The sequence below is a fragment of the Bombus vancouverensis genome, chromosome 9, assembly GCF_051014615.1.
Source record: "Bombus vancouverensis nearcticus chromosome 9, iyBomVanc1_principal, whole genome shotgun sequence".
Lineage (NCBI taxonomy): Eukaryota > Metazoa > Arthropoda > Insecta > Hymenoptera > Apidae > Bombus > Bombus vancouverensis.
In genome coordinates, this window is record NC_134919.1 from 10,689,416 (window position 1) to 10,714,196 (window position 24,781).

The 24,781-nt window shown below is 38.0% G+C and overlaps 2 protein-coding genes across 4 annotated transcripts in view; one reads left to right on the top strand and one right to left on the bottom strand.

Moving 5' to 3' along the window:
* qin (tudor domain-containing protein qin) overlaps window positions 1-24,781 on the top strand; it is a 316,412-nt gene that overhangs the window by 169,935 nt on the left and 121,696 nt on the right. The gene's annotated exons all lie outside the window — the stretch shown is intronic.
* The window catches only part of LOC117163379 (uncharacterized), a 116,619-nt gene continuing 109,267 nt past the window's right edge, over window positions 17,430-24,781 (bottom strand). The window contains exon 3 of the mRNA XM_033345606.2: window positions 17,430-23,469. Within this exon, the coding sequence (XP_033201497.1) occupies window positions 23,123-23,469 (347 nt within the window). The 3' untranslated portion in view covers window positions 17,430-23,122. The remainder of the gene's footprint in view (window positions 23,470-24,781) is intronic.

Consider the following 24,781-nt stretch of genomic DNA (forward strand, 5'->3'; position numbering starts at 1 on the left):
CCCTAAATAACCATAGCCTGATTATAACGTGAACTAACGTTGATAATGTGATGCTTAATAATTTGACTATTAACCGGAATTTCAAAACACCGCTCTTTTTGCGAAAATTGGCGACACTGTGGCTTTGACAGCCGTGTATAACGCGCTTTCGCTTCCGAAAATTCTGGTAATTCCTGCGTTTTTTCCTAACCGATGAAACCGCTACAAATATTCTCTTTCTCTGCGTATACGCGACCAGTGCATGGCTCTTTTTTTTTTCTTTTGATTTTTCGTCGTTCGTTCTACCCTTAGACCGGTTTCACACGGAGCTACTGAATGTACGTGTACACCAATAGAGGCGTTCACACGACGATTCTCGTGAGTCGTAGCCAACTATATTTTCATACTACTTTTTCCTACTTATGTCTTTCGTATTATACTTTTCGTACAGAGGCAACAGTCAAAACGTTAAGACAAATGGCGACATTCAAAGGATATGCTTCTCGCGATACAGGTATCGCGATACGTGTATCACGATACACGTATCTTCGTGTGAAATCGACCTAATCTTTTTCCCGGATTTCACGACTGTTTCTTTCCTTTTTTTTTTTTTTTTTTTTATTTGTTTAACCCGGTCGTTTTGCGTGCACGCACGGAGACAATCGAAAACGCACGGAAAATTAATATCTCGCGTGACAACCGGTCTGTATTTGTATCGTTTACAGACTAAGCCAGTGGCGCGGAAGCTCGCGTCGAAACGATCCCTTTGGGCGTGCATTGTGAATGCACCGTGTGCCAATTTAGCCAAGCGACGTCTGTTTGAGCGGATGCATTAATCGATTAAGGGCTAGATTTTTATTTAACGCTGCAGCTAGCGACGAGTAAAATATGAACCTTGCGTGGGAAGCTGTACACATCCGTATATTTCAGATTCTGGGTTTATATCTTTCGTATTTATGGAACAAATTCTATAATCAAAATTATATTTATGAGATGTGTAGTATCGTGAACTATTATAATTAGTTTATTAATAATAAATGGATTAAACAGATGTTGATCAAACATTATTATAATTAAGACAACTAGATAATTAATTAGCAACTCTCGTCACCACGGATTTAACTCTGTCTCAACAACGCAATCCGCACTCTCTGGCTTCTCAACTCATACTCCTGTTAATTCGTTTATGTCCCTTAGCAACCCCTAGTCTTTTGTCTTAGCCTCATATCTTTTGTCTTAGCCCCACCACGCACATGCTCGTTTGTTTGTAAAATAACAAAAATAGGATTCAAAAGTTCAAACGTAGTGTTGAAATGAACGCTAAAAGGAAATTCTATTTATCTTTATTTAATACGATTCGATATTGTAAGACGAGGGGTTAAGATTTTCATCGAGATATAATTTATTATACGTTGGTTAAGCATAGTCGAGAGTATTGTCTTGTAACAAAAAATGGTTACACAAAGTTTATGTTGCGATTATGTAAAATTTGTGCATAAAAAAAGTATCGATTGGTCGGACATATTTTTAGATAATCTACATTTTTACGCTCTCTTTTGTTAAGCTTGGAACGACCTAAAAATAGTGGTATAATGGAAAAAGGATTACTTGCTTCAAGGAATATAAATTCGGATTGTAGGATAAAGCATTTTCACGTGAAATTCCATTTTTCATAGAAATACCCTTAAAAATATGTTCCCGCAACGTCGTCTCAGCACGAGTTCATCCATTCAGACAGAATGTTGTGAATCACTGGTGTCGTACATTAAAAAGCTACAATATTTTTTTTTTTTTTTTTGAATGGATACTTCGGTAATCCGGCAACTGTTTCACCAACAACATAAAGCAATATTTATTCGTTTTATTTAAAATTGCACTATATCATTTACCTCAACAAAATTCATATCATAGATGCAACTGCATATTTCAAGAATTCATCCCATAAAGATTTAAAATCCTGCAAAATAAATAACACAAGTCTCTCCTTAAAACAGACAAAGGAACAATACACTAAGCTAAAATAAAACGAAATCTTTCTTCAAACTTTGGAACTTTTTTATAGAAATCGTAAATCGTGCTTGTCGTGTATTAAACGCCCGCGTATTTATTTTCCATTGAATAATGTTTTAATAATTAAACAATTACTTCGACGTCCAATGCAATAGCACATTTGAATCCATATTATACTGTTTATCTATAAACTTACAAAAACTTTCCACCAACTTACTAATTCGCGAAAATCTTCTCAAATTGAGCTTCATAAAACCTCAAGAAACAAAGAACTATGTAAACTAAAATCCATATTCAATATACTAAACCTTCTGAAAAAGTTATTAACTATCAAGAATTAGATATTAAAACAGCTAAATAAATGTTGAAAGCTTTAAATGTTAAAGTAGTACACATATTTTTACGTAAAATCCACGTTGAATTCGGTTTCAAGAATTTAAAAAATCTGTCACCCCGTATAACAATCTTAAAAAAGGAAAGACAAGACAAAATCTACTCAAACTACTGTGAAAAACAAGAACGTGGAAAAAACGTAACAAGGATAGTCAGTCGCTGACGTAATCGCGTTTAGACGGCCACGAATGCGATTCGAGCTGTTTCCGTGTTCCCGTGAAACACGTGCTCCTTTGATTCCATTGGACGTGTTACCACCGTGTTTCGCCCTCGCATCCACGCTGTGTGCTCTAAGATTCAGCGATACAAACACAGAAAGTTGTACACTATATATATGCGCATACAGTCTTATCCAAAAATGTTGGACCCTTTGCAGAAAATAAGATAACTGCATTGCGGATCTGTAAGAAGCTCGAAAGCACAAAATTGTACGAAATGCGTATAATACGAAAAAATACATGCAATATCAAAGTATAGTGCTTTTTATTATGCTCGGTATATAAAGCGATTCTTCATCGAGATTCTACATTATTTTAATTATATCCGAGAGATTCACGCGAATCTCTGAAAATCGTAAAAAAATGGACCTAATAGGAGTGTACGCGTGCTGAGTGGAAAACCGACTGGAAACCTTTGTATTCGTATGCTCCGCGTACACGAACCGAGGGCAGGCAGAGAAGCAGCCTGTTCTGGATCGCTGGATCGTTGGATCGCCTGCTCGCCAAAGGATAGGCAATCGCATTGCTGTCTCTTCGCTCGATCACTCCTCTTCTGTTCGTGCTCTGTGTTACTGTTTCTCTGTCCTGTTCCTTCAACGAAACGAACCACCGCCGTGCATCGATGCGGTCGCTAATTGTTACTCCATGCCCCTGGTTATCGATTTCCAGAGTTTCTCTGGTCCAAAGTTACGTTGCTCGCATAATTATAACAGTACTTTGTGATCGATCTTACATACCACGTCGTGTAACTGGCATATTGTACATACAGTGGCTGACGGAAGTATTAGCAGTGAAAATTTGTACAGATACTGCTGAAAATTTCAAATCAACAAGGTTTTGGATGCTTCCTTCAAGAAAGAAAATAAGGGTAATAAATAGACGTCACACGGCAATTTATTATGTATCAATACGTATATACGAAGTTACACCTAATAGGAAGTGAAAGTTAGATACTTGGAGAATGGTGAATGTATAAATAAGGAAATGTTCACTGGTAAGGTCGATTAATCGTATTATGAAAAATTCTATTTGTACTTTTTCCTGCAATTTAACATTTTAAAATATATCCTCTGTGCTTCAAGTCGCTATAAACATCCAATGACTTACACATTTTTCCAACTAAATTAAGTTTCATTTAATACAAAAACCTTTCCTATTTACGTACTCGCCTCTGTGTAACAACATGAATTATTATGATACGTGGAGAAATATAAATTCCACAATAGCCAGCACGTACACACGCTAAATGTCTTTGCCAAAGTAATCGTTCAAATCTTCACCGACTCATTCGTCACTGTCCATTTATATAAGCATTCTTTCCACTCTTTACAAGTAGTTTGTTAAGCGGTAGCATTTGACGATCATCGATGTGTCTCTTTTGCTTTTCAATCTTCCATCTCCGAGTGTCTATACCGTCGAACATGCGTGCTACAACTTCGTAAATCACACTAAGTCGTCTGTCATAATTCTCGATGCGTGATACGGTATTGAACGATCCGTTTTCACGTAAATTAGGAGACGACGTGGAACGCGTTATCAGGCGCTTTCACCGCGGATCAGTTCCGACAATACTCGATGAATGGTCGAGGACACGGACGACGAATTCATGTCACGAAAGAACAGGTTAATATCGGTCAATGTCAAAGCCCAGTCGTCAGGCTTTCTCCGCGAGATACTGGAAGATTCGAAAATGCGAGTCTCCTCCATCGAGGTCGTTTCCTATTCTTTTCACTCATAAATCTTCCGCCATGGTCATTGACGTAGCGTATCGATTGTTTTCGAAGCGATTCCTGTCGCGAATTTACGTTTGCTTGTTATTATGTATTTTTAACAACAAATTCCATGTAATGTAATTACATTTTAATGGTCGTGTCCTGATATTTTAATATTTTATATCTTAATGGTCATATTTCGTAGCAATTGTTATTTCAAGAAGTTGAGAAATAAAGTAAATTGTAATGAGAAGTAATAAATAAAGTAAGAAAAACATTGATATTCGTAAAAGAAAATTTTTTTTAAATAAAGAAACACGCCAAAAATTTGTTTATCTTTGAAATACAAAATTCAGAGGTAACACGTGCACATGTGATTTAGAATTTTATTTAATATAATAATATAACTGATAAAATATTTGCTTGACTTCCTTGGCTCTGCATTTCAAGCATATTTTATTTCCTTGCTAGTACTTTAACGATGCTACAAATCAAATTCAACGATTGCGAAACTTTCGAGCTGTAAGTTATTGCGACAAGCATTAGACGGGGGACTCAAACGCCTGGTAGCAGAGATTCACTTCCGGCGTGCGGTCGGGCGTCGAAATCTCCATATCGAGGACGTTCGTTTCTATTTGTTTCCCTCTCCTACTGTAAATGATCGTAATATTTTTCTAACTTTCCATGGTTTATTTCCATCCAATAAATTAGCGTTTCACTTTTTAACAAATTCCACTTCGAATATGATAAATATAATACGTAGCTTAATTTTATTTATTATTTTTAATTTATCAATATACAAATTACTAAATACAGTAAATAATTCAAAGAAATTTCTTCTCTGCTTAATTCCCACAATCTCTCAAGCAATTTATTACAAATTACGTAAATACTTCAATTTAGCATTTTAAATATCATTTTTCAACAGAATCGAGAAACGAAAATAATGCCAAATACCCAAATATACGACTTAGCCAAGTTAAATTCGACGAAATAAGGAAAATATCGCCCTATCGACGACCAATTTACCATCGAAATCGATACAATCCCTGTTTAATTCTCGGCCTTGCTTTTTACGATACGCGTGAAAGTCACAACCGAGTCCACGAAGAGCCATATTCGAGAGAAAATAAAAATGACCCCCATTCGAGGGACCAGTTTACGTGTTTTCTCGAGCATTCGAAACGAACCACGTGAAACAGGAGAAACCAGGCTCTGTATTACGTTCGTATTAACGGGCTTTCGATTGATCATGGAATCATTAATCGGTCGTAGAAACAGGTAATACATCTACGTTTCTCAACGAGTTGAACATTCTACATGCTCTCGATTCTTTTTTCTTTTTACGAAGATAGCACTCGTTCTTAGTGTTGAAGTCGAAACAGACTTCGTTCATGTGAAATTCTTTTGATGTTTCAATGCTCAACTGGAATCTTTCTTATGGAGAATTTTTAACGCGTTTGTGAAAGGAGTTTTATTTCAATTAACGAATATGTTAATATCAATTAATTCACGTATATAGATTGTGTGATGAGTGCAACGTAACGTATTAAGATGTAATACGTGTAATTGATATAACGTGAATAATCACGCGCTATAATACGAGATATACGAATGTCTTTATTTCTTTTAGAAATATATATATTTTCTTACCGTATAGATTTAAACGAATCTTCGTGAAATAACAACTTAATAAAAATAGTTTAATACGACCATTAAAACAATACTGCGACATAAAAAATATCTTTAAACTCGTTGAAATTTCTTCGATGTCTTTTAATGCAACCCGTAATTCTTTCTGTGTCTTTCTATGTCTTTCTTCTTCCACTGAAGTGGAACCTAAAAGTAAATGGGAAATAATCTTAACTGTATCGTTCTATGACTTTCTGTGTTCTAACTTCGCTATCGACACTTCCGAAATTCAAAATTTCGAAATTCCTATCACACAATCGCGCTTCTATTATTAGCGAAAAATTGATAAATTGTGACAGTAACAAACTTCCTAGAAGAAAATTTATATAAATTACAAGCTATTTAACTTATTAATTTAATTATAATTTAGAATTATAAAACGGATATTATTAATCAACAAGTTACTGGGCATATTTCGCTTATGATCATCGTTTTCCTTCGCGCGATAGTACGTAATTTTCTTTTGAAGACGAATTGCATATTTACCTAATCTCGAATATTGCGATTTTATCCATCGATGGTCATCGATCGGCTAGATCTTTCGACCACCGTAGGGAAGCGAGGGTATAGCGAGTTCGTTGAATCGAGAAATTTTCAGCCGCGTTGCGCCGGTCGCCGCGAAATATTATCGACGTCTGTTGCCCGCGGGCCTACCGCGTCATTGGTTGCCGAAAATTAACATGCGAACGAGCCAGGAAATATCGGACGAATTAAAAAACCGAGCGAAATGGGCGAAAAAAGGAAAGAGAATACGAGTTCGACGGGGATTGGAGAGAAAGTTCATTCGAAATAAAAAAAAAAAGGAGAAAAATATATGGGTGGAAAAAAATAAATATCGAAGGAGCTCCAGGCGACCTCTCCCCTTCCCTCTGTGTACTCGTGCAACCTCCACAACCCCTTCGTTGTATCCGTGTTTTTCTCACTCACCCTGCGCGACCCTTTGTCGTTTGTCTCTGTTCCGCCCTCCTCGAAATCCTGTCGATCATCCGCACCTTTTGGCAAGCGTGCAACAACTGGTTGCGCGACAGGGAGATGTGCAACTCGGAAAATAGAGCCGCGTTTAGGCTGCTGGAATACGGCTTTGTGCGTGGGGTTGTGGACTCGTGTGCAACAGGCAAGAGCTGATACTCGCGCTGCGAAGTTGAAGTTGAGAAGCTACAGGGGTGAACCGGATGGTTGTAGTTTATCGTGATCGAATAATTTATTCATTGCTGTTTTCATTATATTTCTTTCCTTTTCTTTCTTTTCGCGGCTTTGTTAGCGTTTTTAGAAGTTTTGCTCCATAATGTTTCTTCCGATGTTTTATAATTTTGTTTTTTATTATTCTTATTTATTGTCGTCTACGTCGTGTTTTGATTTAATTTACATTTCTATATTTCTATATCCTTCTATTTTTTTCTTTGTCTCTGTCCTTTGTTAAGTGAATATTTTGGATATGTTGAATAGATTGTAGATCTTTTTTTGTAGATTTAATGTTACATTTACGCTTTTTATGTCATTTTCATTCGCCATTCACTGTGCTGCGTTTTACTTTCGTTTAATTTGGCAAGTTCTTCTACGGATGTTCCCTTTTCTGTCTTTTTTACTTTGTTTCGAACGTTCTCGTTTCTAACGATCTTATTTCCTTTTTTTTGTCTGTTTGTTTCAGGTAAGACATGAACTCTTTTCCTCTAATACGAACCTGGTGAGTCCAAAGACAGCAAAGTCTAACAGTAAGTCGAAAATAGACTTTCCTTTCCGCTATTATTCTTTTTCATTATGGAACAACATAATAATTCCTGAGAAATTCTATAAAAGAACGATAATACGATTAATCTTAGATGTTTCATAAATGAAATTTGAATTTTATCGAAAAGGGCAACGAATTAATTTACGCAGTTAATAAATCAAAGTTTACTAAAAATTCTTATACAACATATATCACTTTAATCTCGTTAGTTCATTTATTAATTAACACTTACGTAACACTTCCCGCTTAATAATTACAATTAATATAATTAACTTTCGGAAGCATGTTCCAAGAAATAAATTCTTCAACTGTAAAATACTCTGCACGCTAACGAAACATTACTTTACGCGTAAAAATCATTTAATAACGAATATACCAGTAGCATCAAATTCTTCAGATATCTTTGAACAAACGCATTTCAATTAATCCAAAATTGCATTCGAAGCACAGTGACGTAACCAACATGTGGCAATGTGGCATAATAAGCGGTTAAATACTGTTAACGATCCACCAACAGAAAATTGTATCCTCAACCACGTAACGATCACTTTTACTGGCCTGTGTTGGCGCACAAACTCGGCACACAAACCTATTAATTCCAGTGGACTGTCATTCGTGATGTATTAGCGTGTAAACTCATATTAATTCGAGCATTTCCTCGTTACGAAATCGTTACGACCCACGGTTTTTTCTTTCTCGTGCTATGCATCTAGACTTTCACCCATGCACAAATCATAATCAACCCTTTGCAACAAAAAATTATGGAACAGTTATGTTCGTTTTATTAAATTTAAAAAAAGTTATCGATGAATCGTCGGATTCGAGATTGCAACAAGTATTGTACCGATAATGATATCGTTATTATCATACTTTATTGTACGTTATTATCATACTTTGTAGTATCACACTTTACGGAAAAGTTAGATAGTTTTCACGAGCTTTGCACAGCCGTGAAAACTATTCGAAGAAATTGATTATCGGAAAAGAGGAGAAATTTGTGAACGAAAGTGTAGTGAAGTTACGAATGACAAAAAATCTACCTCCAGTCACGTCTTTGTTAAATTCACTCGGAACTTTTCCAATAATATGTTATAAGAATGCATTTAACTCGATACTTCGTATGTGCCGGTAATGTATCAACAATTTTATTAAAAATTGCATACAATTTCAAATTTATTATCTACGCCAAATATGAAAAGCTTCGTTGAACGTAGGTGTGCCAACACTTTTAAGCGGGAATGTACGAGCAAAGTTTTCATTATTTAGTCGACAAGGGCTCATACCAACCACGTTACGCCACCATTATCTGCGTTTTCCCTTGCGTCACCCCATGTCTGCCTGCCGTGCTTCACTCAAAACAATCGTCCCTGGATCACCCTCTTTCTCGCGAACACTTTTTCCCTCTCATATTTATTTTTTTTTTTTTTTTAGCTATTAATTCCTAATATTAATGTCTCGATTTTAACTTGCTACTTGTGGTTCGTTGCAGCATCGAATAAAGGAATTTACGATTATCGTTTTTGGTTAGTTTATACTGTGAAATCAACCCCTGTCGAAATTTTCAACGGTGTGGCTCAATTTTACATTGGAAAGTTCTTCGATTGTGTACGATTGCTTTTTCAATATGATGTTTCCTTGTTTCTCTAATTTGATAGCTGAATTTTAGAACAGAGGAAGAGGCAGGGAAGCTTGGAATAATTCGGCCAGTTTGGGCTGCATTGCTTATTAAAATTGTCGCTTAGAAATTCGATTTTCATATCGAGAATTTCTTCAATATTTTTTCACATAATAATTCCTCCAAGTTTCGTTATTCCATATTACTGAAATTCACTGTTTCTGTTCACGATGTTTTAGATATTCAATTATTTCCCGTAAATACTTCCTCTGCTATTCGCTGCACGAAAATCCACCAAACTCAATGAAACCTGCATCAAAACCATATATACACGCTCCACTCGCAAAACCCACAAATCAAATGCATTCTTACCTCGAAGCACCCAATCGACACCAGAGCTAGCCAGCCGCGAGCACGCCTTTTTATCCTTCCATGATGACCGAAGCCGCGAAAAATGGAAAAGCACAGGAATACAGCCCCGTGGGAAAAAGATAGAGAGAGATAGCTCTGCTCGCCAGCGAATTATTTTCGTTCGCATAAACAAAGTCACGACTTGAAAGGGGAGTTTAAATTGTTCGCTAGTTTTACGTGCCCGCGGCTCTCTGTACCACCCTACCTTTCTCCACCCCTTTTTCACCCAACCAGGCTCAGTCTATCTTGCTCCCACCGTTTCGTCCAACCGATCTGCTCATCCTCGTCGCTCTCACCGCGCGAGACTAGCATCCCGGCGTTGTTACCGGTGCTGTTGCCGCTGTCCATCAGGAAAGATCCCGGGATACGAGCCTGCGCTTGAAGCCCATTGATTAACCGTTGTCTGCTGCATGTTGCGAGCGTTCGTAGCGAGTAACAGACGGAGAGGGTTGGACCAGCTGGACCAGCAAGCAGAAGAGGATAGAGGATGCACGCGGATGGATGGCGGGATGAAGAGAGAGGAAGCGAGTGGTGACCACGAGCAACGTTTATGAAAACTTTCTGCATCGACTGCACCACAGCCACGAATAAAATAACGCCGTGGATTATTCCAACCCTCTACCCAGGCCACTTCCCTCCGAACAACCCCAGTCAGCGGATGAACGGATCCTTCCTTCCTTCTGGCGAGCTGAGTGTTGTGGCCCAGGCTTACAGAGTAGGAGTCAAGTATTGTACAGGCTGATTCACAAATACAACGCTTCAAGGGGTGAACGTATACATCGAACTGAATAAAACACACGTATTTTATTATATGGATATCGGTGTGCGAGTTACGGATAATTGAAGAAAATGTTCTAAGTGTAGAGAGTGTTGAATAATTAAGAGATAATGGTCGTAATCGATGTCTTGCAGTTGTATTAGCCTGAGGTTCATTTAGGATTGGTATATAGTAGGTCGTAGTCTAAGGTATTATTTATTTATATGTATTAGTATTGATACAAGCGAAGTAGGCAAACTGTATCTTGGAATCTGAAGTTGTTATTGAACAATTGAACATTTTTTTATAATCTGATAGTGCAAGTATATTATATAACGTGCTGGCTGACGCCCTGGAGTTGTATTAGGCTGAGTTCGTTTAGGATTGGTATATAGTAAGTCGTAGTCTAAGGTATTATTTATTTATATGTATTAGTATTGATACAAGCGAAGTAGGCAAACTGTATCTTGGAATCTGAAGTTGTTATTGAACAATTGAACATTTTTTTATAATCTACTGGTACAAGTATATCAAGAGAAGTGTGCTCATAAAACTAGTAACAAATAATAAAAATATATGTGATAAACAGGATACAGTTGTTGGATATATTTATTTCAATATGAATTAAAGTGTTAAGAAGATATGGCTGATTATTTAAACTAACAGCAGACTAATATGTAGTAATAGTAATATATGTCTTGAATTATAAGATGGGTATACTTAAGAGTATTAGGAAACTTCATTCGACTTTTGAAATTATCACGTCAGAATATGTAAAATGTAAATTAAGTGAGACTATGAATTATTGCTTTAACTGGTACTGAAGTGGAAAGTCTGATGTCTATATTGTTGCTTCCAACTACAACGAGTCTAGTGCACGAGTTGTTTATGCGGAGGTCAGTGACTGTTTAATGCATCTTCGTGATTCGACCAACGCTTGTTAGAGTATTCTTCGCCTCGAAGACGACTCTTGAGTGTTGCGTTGCATGGTGGAGCCAGTGGAAAGTGGAGCTGACGAGTTGAAGTGAGTTGATTGTAATGATCATCCTATTAGCGACCAGCTTTGTACGTGGTGGGTCTGTAGAAATTTTCTGGTTTCTTATATTCTGATTTATACACGTGGTATACAGGTTTCTGCTTTCTTATGTCCTAATTCTGGTCGCGTTTAATGAAAATTGTCTGCCTTTTGTAGAGAAATAGAATAATTGAAATTTTGCATTTTGTAAATCGTCATAGAAAAGTGGAATAAGCGTAATTTGCAATTGCATTTTCAGATGTTTTTATTAAAATATAGAGTAACTATATATTGTTTGAAATATATGCTTCATTGTTTCTTCTACTCTTTTTAAATGTCAGAATAACAAAGTAAAATTTTACTGGCAGATTCGGATATTAAAATAGTAGATTACGTGATGTCGTGTTTATTATGCATTTGAATATTGTGATAAACATAAAACGGAAATGGAACGCTTAAAATTCATTCGTGTTTCATTCGAAAATTAACATTCCACTTTTGTAGATAAATAACACGATCGATACGGCTATACAATATCATTGGAAAAAAATGGCTGTTACTTTATTCTTTCGAACGATCATAAACGGTAACAAAAATTAACGCGTTCGACAATCGAAGTTTTCATTAGTTTAATCGGCAAAGTTTTGTATCTATTTGTCTTATCTCAAACCAGAACTTCAAAAATTCAATTTATAAGCAAGAATCTCGTCGACGATAAACTTCATCTGTGTGTAAGAAGAGATCGAAATCATCCATTATTAGAAATATTTTTCATATACGCGAAACATACAATTATCTGTTACAAAGAGCTCGAGAAAGATTGGAGAATTCTATTCTAAAGAACAGAGAAACACCATAAAGGAAAGGAAAACCTGACGATACAAGTCATCCACTCCGCGGATTTCTTTCGTGCGCGTCGGTAGCTGCGGATTGGCACGATCTTCTGGCCCAACTATACAATCGGTAACGAAGCCAGCAAGGACACCGGAGTGTCTTTCGCGCCTGTTCACCTCGAGAAAGTTAAGGCCGGCATCGCAGTCTGCCGGTCTCACCGACAACTAAAGAGAATTACTTTCGAACTCTCGTAGACCGATAAAACAGGCCCTCTCGTTCGGCGTGCACGCCAGCCTGCCGAACCTAAAAACTTTCCGCGCTCGTAAATGAGTCGGCCTGTCGGAGCCAGCGAGTTTTATGAGCCATTTGCATCCGGCTTTAAAAGTGCCGCGAGTCCTGCAATTAAAGGCGCGCCCGCTGCATCCTGGATCCACGTCCTGGTATTCGACCCTCAGCGTTTTTTGACGCTCACCCCCTTTCGCTCGCCGCTTTCCACAATTTCAGACTTTACGCTCTCCCCCGCCTCTGGGAAAACCACTCGCGCATGGAACGACCGAATGGAACCCTGCTGCGGATCCTGGAGACAGGATCGCCTCTCTTTTAGTTCTCTTCCTTCGTACTCGCCTTCTTTAGCTCTCTTTCGAGACGAGTCGATGCTACTTTATTGTCTTGGTTTGATGAGGTTAGGTTCGTATCATAGGATGGTCAGAAATGAGGACGAAGGAGGTGGTTTGTGTGAGTTGATCATTGCTTGAGTCTTGGTGAAGCAGCATTGGATCGAACAGAAGCAAAGAGCGGTTAGAAGAGACGAGTTTTGTGCAGGACGAAGAACAGAGAATTATTTTTCTCAAACAGGAACAATATTCTTTTAGCGTACAATTACTTTCTAAGCCTTAAAGACGTTCTCACAGTAAAAGATCTTAAGGGATACGCGAAAGTATCAAATGACACCGTATACAATCTTCAAACTGATGATGCTGATTAAAAGATGTATCTCGTAGTGAAAATATTAATTAACGTCACATGGAACCTTCAGGCTCGTGATCTATGGGCCCTGAGCCTGTAACAAACGCTAAACCGGTTGATGAATCCAAATAGAACAAGAGACAGAGTGTCGGGCGAAATGTTTAATCATTCGAAAGCCGTTACAAGCTACATCCGCGAATATTCTTCCATAATCTTCGAGCCTATTTACCTACGATCTTCTTACTATTCTCATGAAAAAAAAGAGATTCACGCGTGCGCGAATAGAAACAGAAACGACGGAAATGAAAAGGAGCGAAGCATATCAACGGGGCTGGCTAGGGTAAAAATGCCAGACGAGATTGGATTCTTGAAAGTGGCTCGTGCGAGCCCCAGCAGATTACCAGTTTCGTTGATGGATTCTTAGGCCAACCCTCTGCACTCTCGCGCTCGACAGTTTCGCCAATCCACGTCCGCCAAATCTGCGACAATCGTCGTTCCTCGCTGTGTGCTACTGCTCTGATTTTATGACCATTTTGGATAAACGATTCTGGTATTTGTGTGCGCATAATATTGGCAGATCGGCTGGCCTCATGGACCAATCGCAGTTCTACACGCACCTGAGCTACCCCAATCGTAGATACTTTACGATCGCTTGGAAACCGGGATGACTTTCTTGGGAATTTTGTCCCTTGGGTCAGCGTAACGAAAGCTAAGCTTGATTTACATAGCTGAAATTGATGTATCGTGACGATGAATCATTGTGATGGAAATCGTTCGTTGTAAAGACGAGTTTCTTTGGATATTATCGGTGATTCAAAGCAGGCTCGAATAATTAACGCGTTTTCTAAATATAATTCTTCAAGCAGGAGATATATACAGTCTCAGAATTCAAGAGTCTCAGAAAATCTTTTGTTTTTAGCAGAACGTTGATATTCGACGCGGATTATGAATTTGACATTACAGGCAATTTTCAGTAGAATTGATAATAGCTGTAAGAGGTGCGACACGTATGTTGTTTTCATCGTGTAAATACTAGTAGTTGTGGTATTAATAAGAATATATCTTGTTGCTGATCATGATTGCTGTTCTGTCATCGAAAATGTACAATAACCGCTTGATCAACCGTCACAGAAATAATTGAACAACGGGACAAAAAATATATCGCTATAATACGCGAGCGTGGATAGTCCAGCGCAATGGAACGCGTCGTCTTCGTTGAATTCTCGGAAATGAAACTACAAAGAGTCAGTTTTATTTCAGCCCCGGTTGCGTTTGACACGGAGCGGAAATGTGGGATATTTATCTCCATGGTAAATAATATGTTCGGTATACTCGTTGGCGAATTTTCGCGATTCGAATCAGCATAATTTCAACGCGTCCAGCGCATCCATGTATTTAATTAGCAGCAAAAACTGGTCGATCGATGAAACGACGTCAAAGTAACAGGAAAATTATTAAAAATCGAGGGACACTACGCTCGCGATTGCACGGTCCATCCCCTGCTGTTCCATCCCCTCGAATTTCCTGCTATTCGGATTGTCAAATGAGCCGGAAGCTGTGAACCGCCCAATAATTCGCGCGTCTCGCACTCTGCGTCATTTTAAACGCGTTGAAGACTTAAGTCTCTTTTCAAATATTCTCTCACTAAAACCAATTTTTCTCCTTCTCGATTTTTATTATGAAAAACGTTTATGAAAAACCTCAAACTGCAAAAATACACAGAATGCATATAATACAAAAAGATATACAAAATGCGCAAAGTACGGCACTCGAACGAAACAAATCTCTGCTTAGATTTTGTTTCTTCAAGGAGCATTCAGACGATCCATATTATTGTCAATATTATTTTCAACATGTATGCTTTATATTGGCAATATACGTATATTGATCGCTTGGAGTCTAAAAGGTCTTTTACGTACGATAATCTCGAGAATCTTAAATATCGTTAATAATGTCAGAATGCTTCTCCATATACGTTTGATAAAAATTTCAATTTACATAAACCTTGGCATTCTAATGGGTGAAATTTCGTTGATTTTCTGATTTTGTTACTCGCTTCGCTGGAAATTCTACACTGGCAGAATATTTCTCTGTTAATTTCTCACAGTCAGTATTTAGCTCGTCCTTTGAATTAAGGACAATAAGAAGCAGAGGTTCAAACTTCGTTTGTTCATTCCTTACTTTACCTCGTCTGTCTTTACCACCCTTCTGTTTTAAAGTTCGAATCCTTTATTCGTTCTTTGTGATCAGTTTTCTTCGCTGGTGTATCGAAAGGCGATGGAGAAGATAAAATTCTAGCGTTAGGAGAAAGACAGATTTCACGAGTTTAATGGACGTTCGTTATTTTTTTCCAGGATGGCGCGTGCCAACCGGGGGAATCGCGCAATTTTCAACAAAAGCAACTTTTAATTATTCAGCAATTTTCTTCGTTAACCGTTCCTCATTAGCGAATGGCTACTAAAGGGCGGTCATCCCCCTCTTCTCTAGCCCCGCATCTCTTTCTCTCTCATTAAAGATACATTTCATCGAGAACTTTTGAAACTAATTCACTTTAATTTCGCGTAAGGTCTATCGTTCTATTATATTAAACTGCCGAGTTCCGTTGCGTTGGTAACCGGCCGGCAGAATTGTTGGCAGCAATCGACGCAAACAATTTTCGCCTTTTTTATTGTTGGGACGTTGCATTCTTCCAGAAAAGTAGCGATCAATATCACCGTACCAATACAGACCGGTATTTTCTGATATTCTAATTGCAATTCTTACAATTTTTAATCCCAATCGTTACGATTTTAATTACGATTGTAGTCGTTGTGTTTCTTTTTAATTGCAAACGCGTGTAATCTGAATAATTTTTTTTCAAACACCACTGTTCTTTATTCTTGTTTGAAATAGCAAGGCGAACGTCATGAAACTCTAAACTTCAATTTGAGCAGAATTTTTGAAAAATATATTTCTTGCGTCGATCGTACAAATATATGAGAAATGAAACTAATCTTTCAGTTTATACTCAAATTATACCGAAATAGAAGAACTCAGCAATCATCATTGTTATTGTAATTTAAAAATTCTCTTCGACGAGTACTTAGTAGAACATTATATGTATAAATTGTTAAGACGTTAAATAGAATATTATAAATATCAATACATATTGGATGAAATATTATAAATATTAATAGACATGGAATAAAATATTATAACAAGAAATTTATACCTGTGTACAAGATATGTGTTCGAACATTTTTGCGAGGCAATGTAGATCTCTTTAGGAATGAGAAATCTTAGGATGTAAAAGAATAACGTCAGGTGATAACGACAAGAGTAAAAGTTAGATTAAACGCGTAACACGAAAAGTGTAATCAAGTATACGGTAATTTGTCGCTCGTACCATAATGAAAGATCATTCGAAACACGTCGAAAGCGATACGTGCCCAGACTCGCAGCTACGCCATAAATTAAAACGGGAGAGTTCGATGAGTTGATCATACGTCGCTTACATCAAAGGTTTCCAGCCATGTGAGGAAAATAAGGACGCGTATCTTAATCAGGTTTGTCTAATTCGGAAGAACGTGTCTTGCAATTCGTGTCACTCGTTACTCGCTGGGACCTTTTTTCCTTCTTCTTTCCTAACACTCGTAGCATTTATGCTTAGGAGTACTTGCACCCTAAATACACGTGTATACGTTAGAATTAAAATGAATTATTTAGTGTCACGTGGCTAATTTTATTGAACTACGAAGTATAATTTGGTCTACGAAAAAGGCTATTAATTATCGTTGCTGAGTTTGTTATTTCTGGTTGTTTGACCAAAATAAAATTTAAAATACAAAATGCAAAAAATAATTTAAAATACAATCTGGTCAAAGGAGTTTTCTCGTGAGAACATTACCAGTATCCTCAAAGTTAGAGCAAAAGAGACAAAATCTTCATAGTATTAAAACAAGAAAAGCAAAGGACAATATACAATATATCTGTTAAAAAATTGTTCGGCAGATAATTAATTTCGCTAAAACACGATCTCGTTTGCGAAAAATCATAATGTAAACTCGATTCTTCCATCTCGACATTCGATTAGGACTCCTGGAAAATATAATACGCTAATCATGCTCACGCATACAGTTTATTTCCAGAATTCTTAATTACGTTTACATTTCCTGTCAGATTATTTCGTTACAGCCGCGATGATTCGTTCGCTTAACTATATAGCACGGTATACACAGTCCTTGTCGCATGGCTACTTATCAGTTCGACTAAATCGTATTTATATTATGTACACAGAAAATATTTTTTCATTGGGTGGTGCACGCAAGAAAGAAAAAGAATATGTTTTTCTCCTCTCCATTTTTTTAATTATAAAAATCACGGAAGATCTATCTAAAAAAAAAAAAAAAAAAACTATACATTAATACGTACTTGCAGCTTTAGCAGCCATTTCAATAATGCCCCGATTTTATCGAAAAATAAATTCGATTTAAGTAATAACCTGATGATAATGTGTTATATGGCAATCTCTGCCCTCCAATTTTATATCTACATACTCATTTCTGTGTTGCTTTTTTATAAAAAATATTCAGACTGATAATAATTTTTGTCCGATTCGTGGTTCGCTGCGTTAGGTTTGATTCGGTTAGTGGTAGGAAAACAAGGTTAAGTAGATAAATGTACCTGCTCGATCGTTTCTAGTCGATTATTCGTCGATGTTTAATCGAAATTGAATTTTTATAAACTCATTAACAGACTGTGGATTTTTATGCATTTCGCTATAGGAAATTTAGGACTACAAAAATGTACATAATGCAAAAATATACAAAATATCGAAAGTACAGTACATAACATAATATTCAGTGGCTGAAATAAATTTTCACTCACATTCAGATAATTTGTCTAATCATTCAGGTTTAGGAAAATACGAATTTGCATAAAACTCTATAGCCTGCTCGTTGCTGTTTTCTTCCCTTTTCGTTGTAACAATGTAACCAACTTTTTTTCAAAATCTTTATTTCGTACAATAAATGTAAATCCATATCAGCTGAAATTTGCACGAGAATTTCCCCTATGCATATCTGCTTATCACCGTACATACAGCTACAAACTGTCCTTTTTTTCTTCGCAAATAAGTTCGAACTTTTCATTAATAAACCATTTTGTCGTGATCATCGTCTCTCTAAAAAGAGAGATCGGCATGATCGTTAATATCGTCTCACTATTACAATGAGCCAGACACAAGTACGATCGATCGGAGTCGAAACGACGGAGTCGATGAAACGAGAAATGCGCGACGATGGTTTTCAGGAGACAAACCGTGGACACAAACGAACGACACGTTATTATTAATTGCCAGCAAACTTGCTGTTGTCGTATTTCGTTCGGCTCGCGGTGCGTGCACAATTCTATTAGCGGATATCGATTCTTGAAAGCGTTGACTTTTGGCCATACCGCCGCGCGAACAATGTTGCTTCGCCTTTGTTCCTTTTCTCTCCTCTTTTCTCATTCGTTCCGCCGTCTATCAGTAGCCTATTGTGATTTAAGTGCATCGACGATGAAACGTTATGATCGACGATTGACGGACAATCATGGTAAATTAACTGTTTGTCTCGTAACGATATATCTTATTTTCTTCCTTCTTCCTTTTTTTTTTCTTTTTCTTTTCCAACTTCGATTAACTCGGTTAATTCATCGTGGAAGAACGAGGCATTCAGAAGCCAAAGTAATTAACTCTAATTTTTGGAAGTTCGTTAATTTTGGAACTTCAATATTTTGTATTGATATCGAACCTTTTAGAAATCAGACGATATCGTGTGGAATATATCGAGGAATTATTTATTAGGAAAATTTATTATACGTACACGTAATTTTCGTTTGTAATGTTAGAACATTTACAGGTGAATTTACAGTTCTCCTTGTATTAGTTTCTGGGGTCTATAATATTGGACGCTTTAACAATTCTCTAATACAAGAAGAACTATCATTCTTGCAAATTCGACGAACGTAGACGATCAGGAGTGAGAGCTCCGTGAAACTTACTCTCTTCGATCATTTATTGAGGCGTGTACAACTCGACGATTCTTTCGTAAAGGAGTTAACACTTTTGGAACTATAATTTTTCCTGCAAATTCATTGACTAAAAAATCGCCAGAGATCGAGCGAAAGAGGATCAAGAAACAAACCTTCGTAAAAATACTACCCTTTTCAATTTTTCAATAACCTGCGTTACTCAATAATCATTATAAATCAAAAAGTTCATAGAGAAGGAAGCATAACTTTTCCAAAGCAAAGTCAATTCCCCGGGAAAGTGACTATGAATCAATCGAGGAAGAGTGGAAAAACAAGAGGATCAAAAAATACCACTGTGAAAACCATCCCCTTTGACCATATCGCAGCCCTGTGTTTGCTTGTTCGGTAGCGTTTTCACGATAACGCAGAGCCGCGTCGAGTTGTTTGCCGTGGCACAACAATTTCCCGGGTCCATTATCGCGCGTATAATCGCGATCGTTCCACGTGTAATCGCAATTGTTGCACGTATGACCGATCGTCAATTGGTTCGTTGCTAAGCGAAGCGTCAGGCCTTGGGGCGAACGCGATGCAATTACGCAGTAGCCGCGCGCGATTGTAAGACATAAGCTGATCGAATGGATGCGCGCGCGTGGTTCGTTGTTTAAGCGAATAATCACCATGGATTCGACGGAGTTCACAACTCTGGGGAAACAGTTCGATATAGCCTGACGTTCTTTGTGGGATTTAACAGATTCACCGCCATTACGGTCGCTGGTGATTAACAGATGGAAACTTTCGTGTCTATATGTTGAAATCGTACAATACGTGATTATGATTTTATTATACGCCAGCGAATATCGTTTGGAACGGATAGCCATTTGTCGAGAACTAGTTAGAAATAATATAAAAATTTCATCGATACGTTTATTTTACACTGCAAATAAAGCGAAGAGAGTGTAATGGAAAAAAATATGAAAAACAATTTCCACATACTTGCGGCAATTTTATTTCATATGATTTTATTATACGCTAGCCAATATCGTTTGGAACGGATAGCCATTTGTCGGGAATTAATTAGGAGTGACGCAAAAATTTCATTAATACGTTCGTTTTAAACTACAAACGAAGAGAAACGAATATAAACTCGAGAAATATAGAAAAACAATTACTATACATCCAGAGCGATAATGTTCCCAAAATTACGACCATCTGTTTCATATTATAAATTTACACGGACCACTGTAAACTTTTTCCTCCGTCAGAGTTGTTCGTTCTCTAACGTCAACAGAAACGATGAAACACGTAAAATAATAAGAAATTCCTAAATCGAGCCGCTAGTGCATCCATGAAGCTCAACAATTTCACCGACTATTTAACTCGTCTCTACCAAGTTGTCAAGTTAAAAATCCCAAATCGTGAAAGTCTAGTCATCCGTTGCCAATCGAAGAACAGCTCAGAGCGTATCCACGGCTTAAGCACACGTGTATAACGAAGTTCTCTGTTTACGATGCGAAGTATCGCGGGGAGTCTCGATCCAAGATGGATCGAACAGCGCTGTTCGTTGAATCCCCGTACAGGTGAGCTCGTCTCGCGTATTATTACCTGACCGGGGAAAACTCGACTACCTCCGCCGTAAAGATCGACCAGTGCACTGGCATCGCTCTTTATTTTCATGACGTAGAGAGAACGAAGGAGGGATGTACCTCGTCCCAAATGCGATCTCATCAACGATTAAGAACCGCACCGAGGATTGAAGCGCCGTCTTCTTCCGCGTCGAGCTAGTGGAAGGGAAGAAAGATCGCGAGCGATCGTCCTTCTTCAAGACTCTTCGCTTTTACTGACGCAGCGGTGCTCATCGAGCCTTTCTTTCTTTCATTCTTTTCGTCTTTCGTCGTTTATATTTACGAGTGAAGTACATTTTGATTTTGTCTCGGCTCGAGTACATCGTCTCCGATGGAATTTAATCCAATAAGAATGTTGCGATTGGAGTTACGGTTTGTCTGTCTTCAGATTGTTCCAGTGAATTTGTACAGAAGGAATGGGATGGTGCGGGTAGTTAGGAGTGTGATTGCGTTTGCATGCGAAAATATTCGAGTTTTGGAAAGGTGGAGTGTTCGACGATGGATTTCTTGAGTTTGAGGAACAGGAACCGCAATTGTCTGAGCGCGTACGTCTGGTTTTATGACCTCGGCGTTTTTTAAATGGATGTCGTTTCTTGTACCAATGACATAGAGTTTGCGTGCACATCACTCAAAGATCGTTCCTATTGTTGAAGATAATCCATTAGATCGAAGCAACCAAACAGATTTCCGAAGCGAACGATTTTACTGATCGACTGATTTGCGTGTTTCACAACTTGTAATATGCTCTTATCCAGAGTGTCCTTGTTTAAAATCTCGTATATTCTTCTAGGATGGTAGCTTGCAAATCTTAGTTACTACAGGTAGCAATTACTTAACTATTGAGTAGCTCAATTACTACAGTGAAGTAATTTTATCGACTTTTTGTGTAACATATGAAATGTCTTTTATTAGTTTTCTTTTTTCGTTTATTATTTCAGATATCTTTGCCGATAAAACTTCATTTATCTGAACAATCGATGTAACCATAATTCTAAGTAATTATGATTTTTATTCAGATAATACGACTTTACGTCCAGGTGTACTAGGAGCTTGAAATTTCGTTCCAACTAAATGATACGAAATAATTCCGTTATAATTCGTTGAATATTACATATGTTACTATATTATCATTAATAACACATATCACGGATTTAATTTATAACTTGAAAATTATCAAATGATCTCGCTTAATAATTCACATATTAAAACGTGAATCTGCGTGCTATCATCCTACGAAACAGGACGAAATTCGAAATCAGACACCGCGGTATGTCCTGTCGAATTCGTGGCACTTAAACTGTCCATCGTTTCCTCTAGTTTTTAAACAAACTCCGCCTCATTCTTTATCGAACAGCTTATCCTATAAACCAACCTAGTGGCACTTCGAACAAATTCTATCGTATCCTTTTTAATCTTACTTCGACTATTCGTCTCTATATTAATTACATCCGCGATTGCTATATCGATATTCTACGCTAACATTCACCGTCATTCACTCATACAATGTTACATAGGTAGATCAAAAAGAAATACAGGACTGCCTTGTTATAATTGGGAGAGTGATGCTACATGGCCCGACTTGTACATGTGACGAAGGATCGTCAATAACGAAAATTCGTGTGCTCTATCTGTATGAAAGTGTGAAAGAATGTGCACTTATTCATACATTTTATTTTAGCTCTATGAATACATAGAACTACATACAACTAATTAACTTCGACGTGATAGTTTTCTGAATTTATACTGGATAGAAAGAAACAATTGCATATACTCATTGTAAGAATTGCGCGTTTCCAAGTTACGTTCGACTATATTTGGGATAACAGAGGCACACGTACAAGTTCGTGCATCTTCTAAAGAAATTCTAAAGAAATCCTATCGTTCTTAGGATTTCCTGTAACACTATTATCCTGGTTAACTGGCCAGATATGATCTCGAACCCCAATCAGCTAACAAGGCATTTCTGTGTATCCACTGCTCCCCAGTTCCAACTATTCGCAAAACGGTCGACACAATCGTCTTATCTACCAAGAAAATACAAGTCTATCCAGACAGGTTCTCCGTCAATGAAACAAATCCTTGGAGCAGCCTCTTCCTTCCTTTTTGCCAGACGAATTAGTGATGCGACCGATCAGTCACGTCGGCAATAGACGAGAACGCAGCCTCCGCTTCTTAGCTTCATTTCCGCCTAACGAAGATATTTTCAAGAAGCTCCTTAGTGATGAGTCTATGTGGTCTCGTTGGACTCTCCGTGGGTCTGCCATAAAGACGGCTGTTGATGGCGTACAACTTGGGACTGAGTTCACATCTGACGTTGAACCACCAATCGCAGACGAACACTGCTTGACTGAATTGTGTACCATTTGGGCAAAGAAAGGTCGCCTGGCGGCCGTCTATGTCGCAGTAATGCCACGCTTGGCATCTTGTTTCCACGTCCGCGAAGAAGCCTGGGTATGGCTGGTCGTCGCAGTAGAAATTCGTGTAGGGAACTTTGCCAAGCACTGGATAATCCGTGCCTGCTCGACCTGTAAGTTTACCAGAGAGTTTGGTTAGTTGATGCTTCTTCGATGGATCGTTGATATTTTTCTTGTTCAATAGAGAGAAGAATAGATGGTTCATTTTGTTATTGGGAACGGCAAGAAAGGAAGTGCAAGAGAACTGGTGAGAAGATGGTTGTAAGATGCCATCTTTTAGGATGATTTGTTGAGACGTTCGAGATCTTGTCGCGTCTTAATTTGATTTGAATTGATTTTTGCTTTTTTAGGAAAAATTTTTGGTTACGTCTTGGGCAAGAATTGTTTCTAGATTGTTTATAACTTCATTCGCCTATATATATATAACATGGATATAATTAAACATATGACATAATTCAGTTTCAATTTGATGTGACAATACAATCAGATCATGCGATCTTCGGGTTTCTTCGGGTTTCAGTCAGGACAGACTTGAAACTGTTTCAAGCTCGAACCAACGAACTGCAACGTCCACGAAACTTCGAAACGAAATCTGAAACACAACTCTTCCTCCTTTACTATTTTAAAAGTCGCACACTGCAAAACTGCAGTAACAATCATCTTCATCTTCAAGGACGATTCCTAAAATCCACCCGTCCAAACATTATTCTTCGGTTCAAGGTGATTATCCTGCGAAGGCGGTAAACGACGAACGTCTACCGTGTTTTATCCGAAAATCTCATTAACCGACATAACAAGATACAGAACGATTCCGAGGGACGATAGCTAGCGAATAGAAGGAGGAAACAGAGAGAAGAGGATCTTTCCCCTCGAACCGATCGCGGAAATCACGAGACGGCGTGCGGATCGAGCAAAGCTCTCTCTGCGAGAGGCCTGCGCTTTCGATTGTATCCTCGATTAATTGGTGGAAATGCCGCGAGGTCGAGATGCACCGCGCGTGTTCGGCCCAGCTGACACGTGTATTACCTGTACAAAGCAGCCACCTGTATTACCTGCACAAAGCAGTCACCTCGCCAGGTATCGACGTGTGCACGTCGACGGCAGCCAAATCCCCGATCTGCCGACGCGTCTACTGCTTAACGATGCATGCAACATGCTTCCCCCGACCTGTTTACACCATGGCGAGTAGAGATCCCCCACCGTTTAATCCATCGGATTATCGTGGATCTGTTTGACCATCCTCGAAGATGATTCTGTTTGCTAGGATCCTGGGGTGGAGGAGGTATTGTTACAGATATCGCGGAATTGCGGTGAATTTAGGGGCGAAAGAAGAAACGAAATTGTTGGAAAGTTTGGAAGTGACGTTGTATAATTTTAGATAATTAACATTTCGAGAGTATACTAAACTGATGGAGAATCCAGG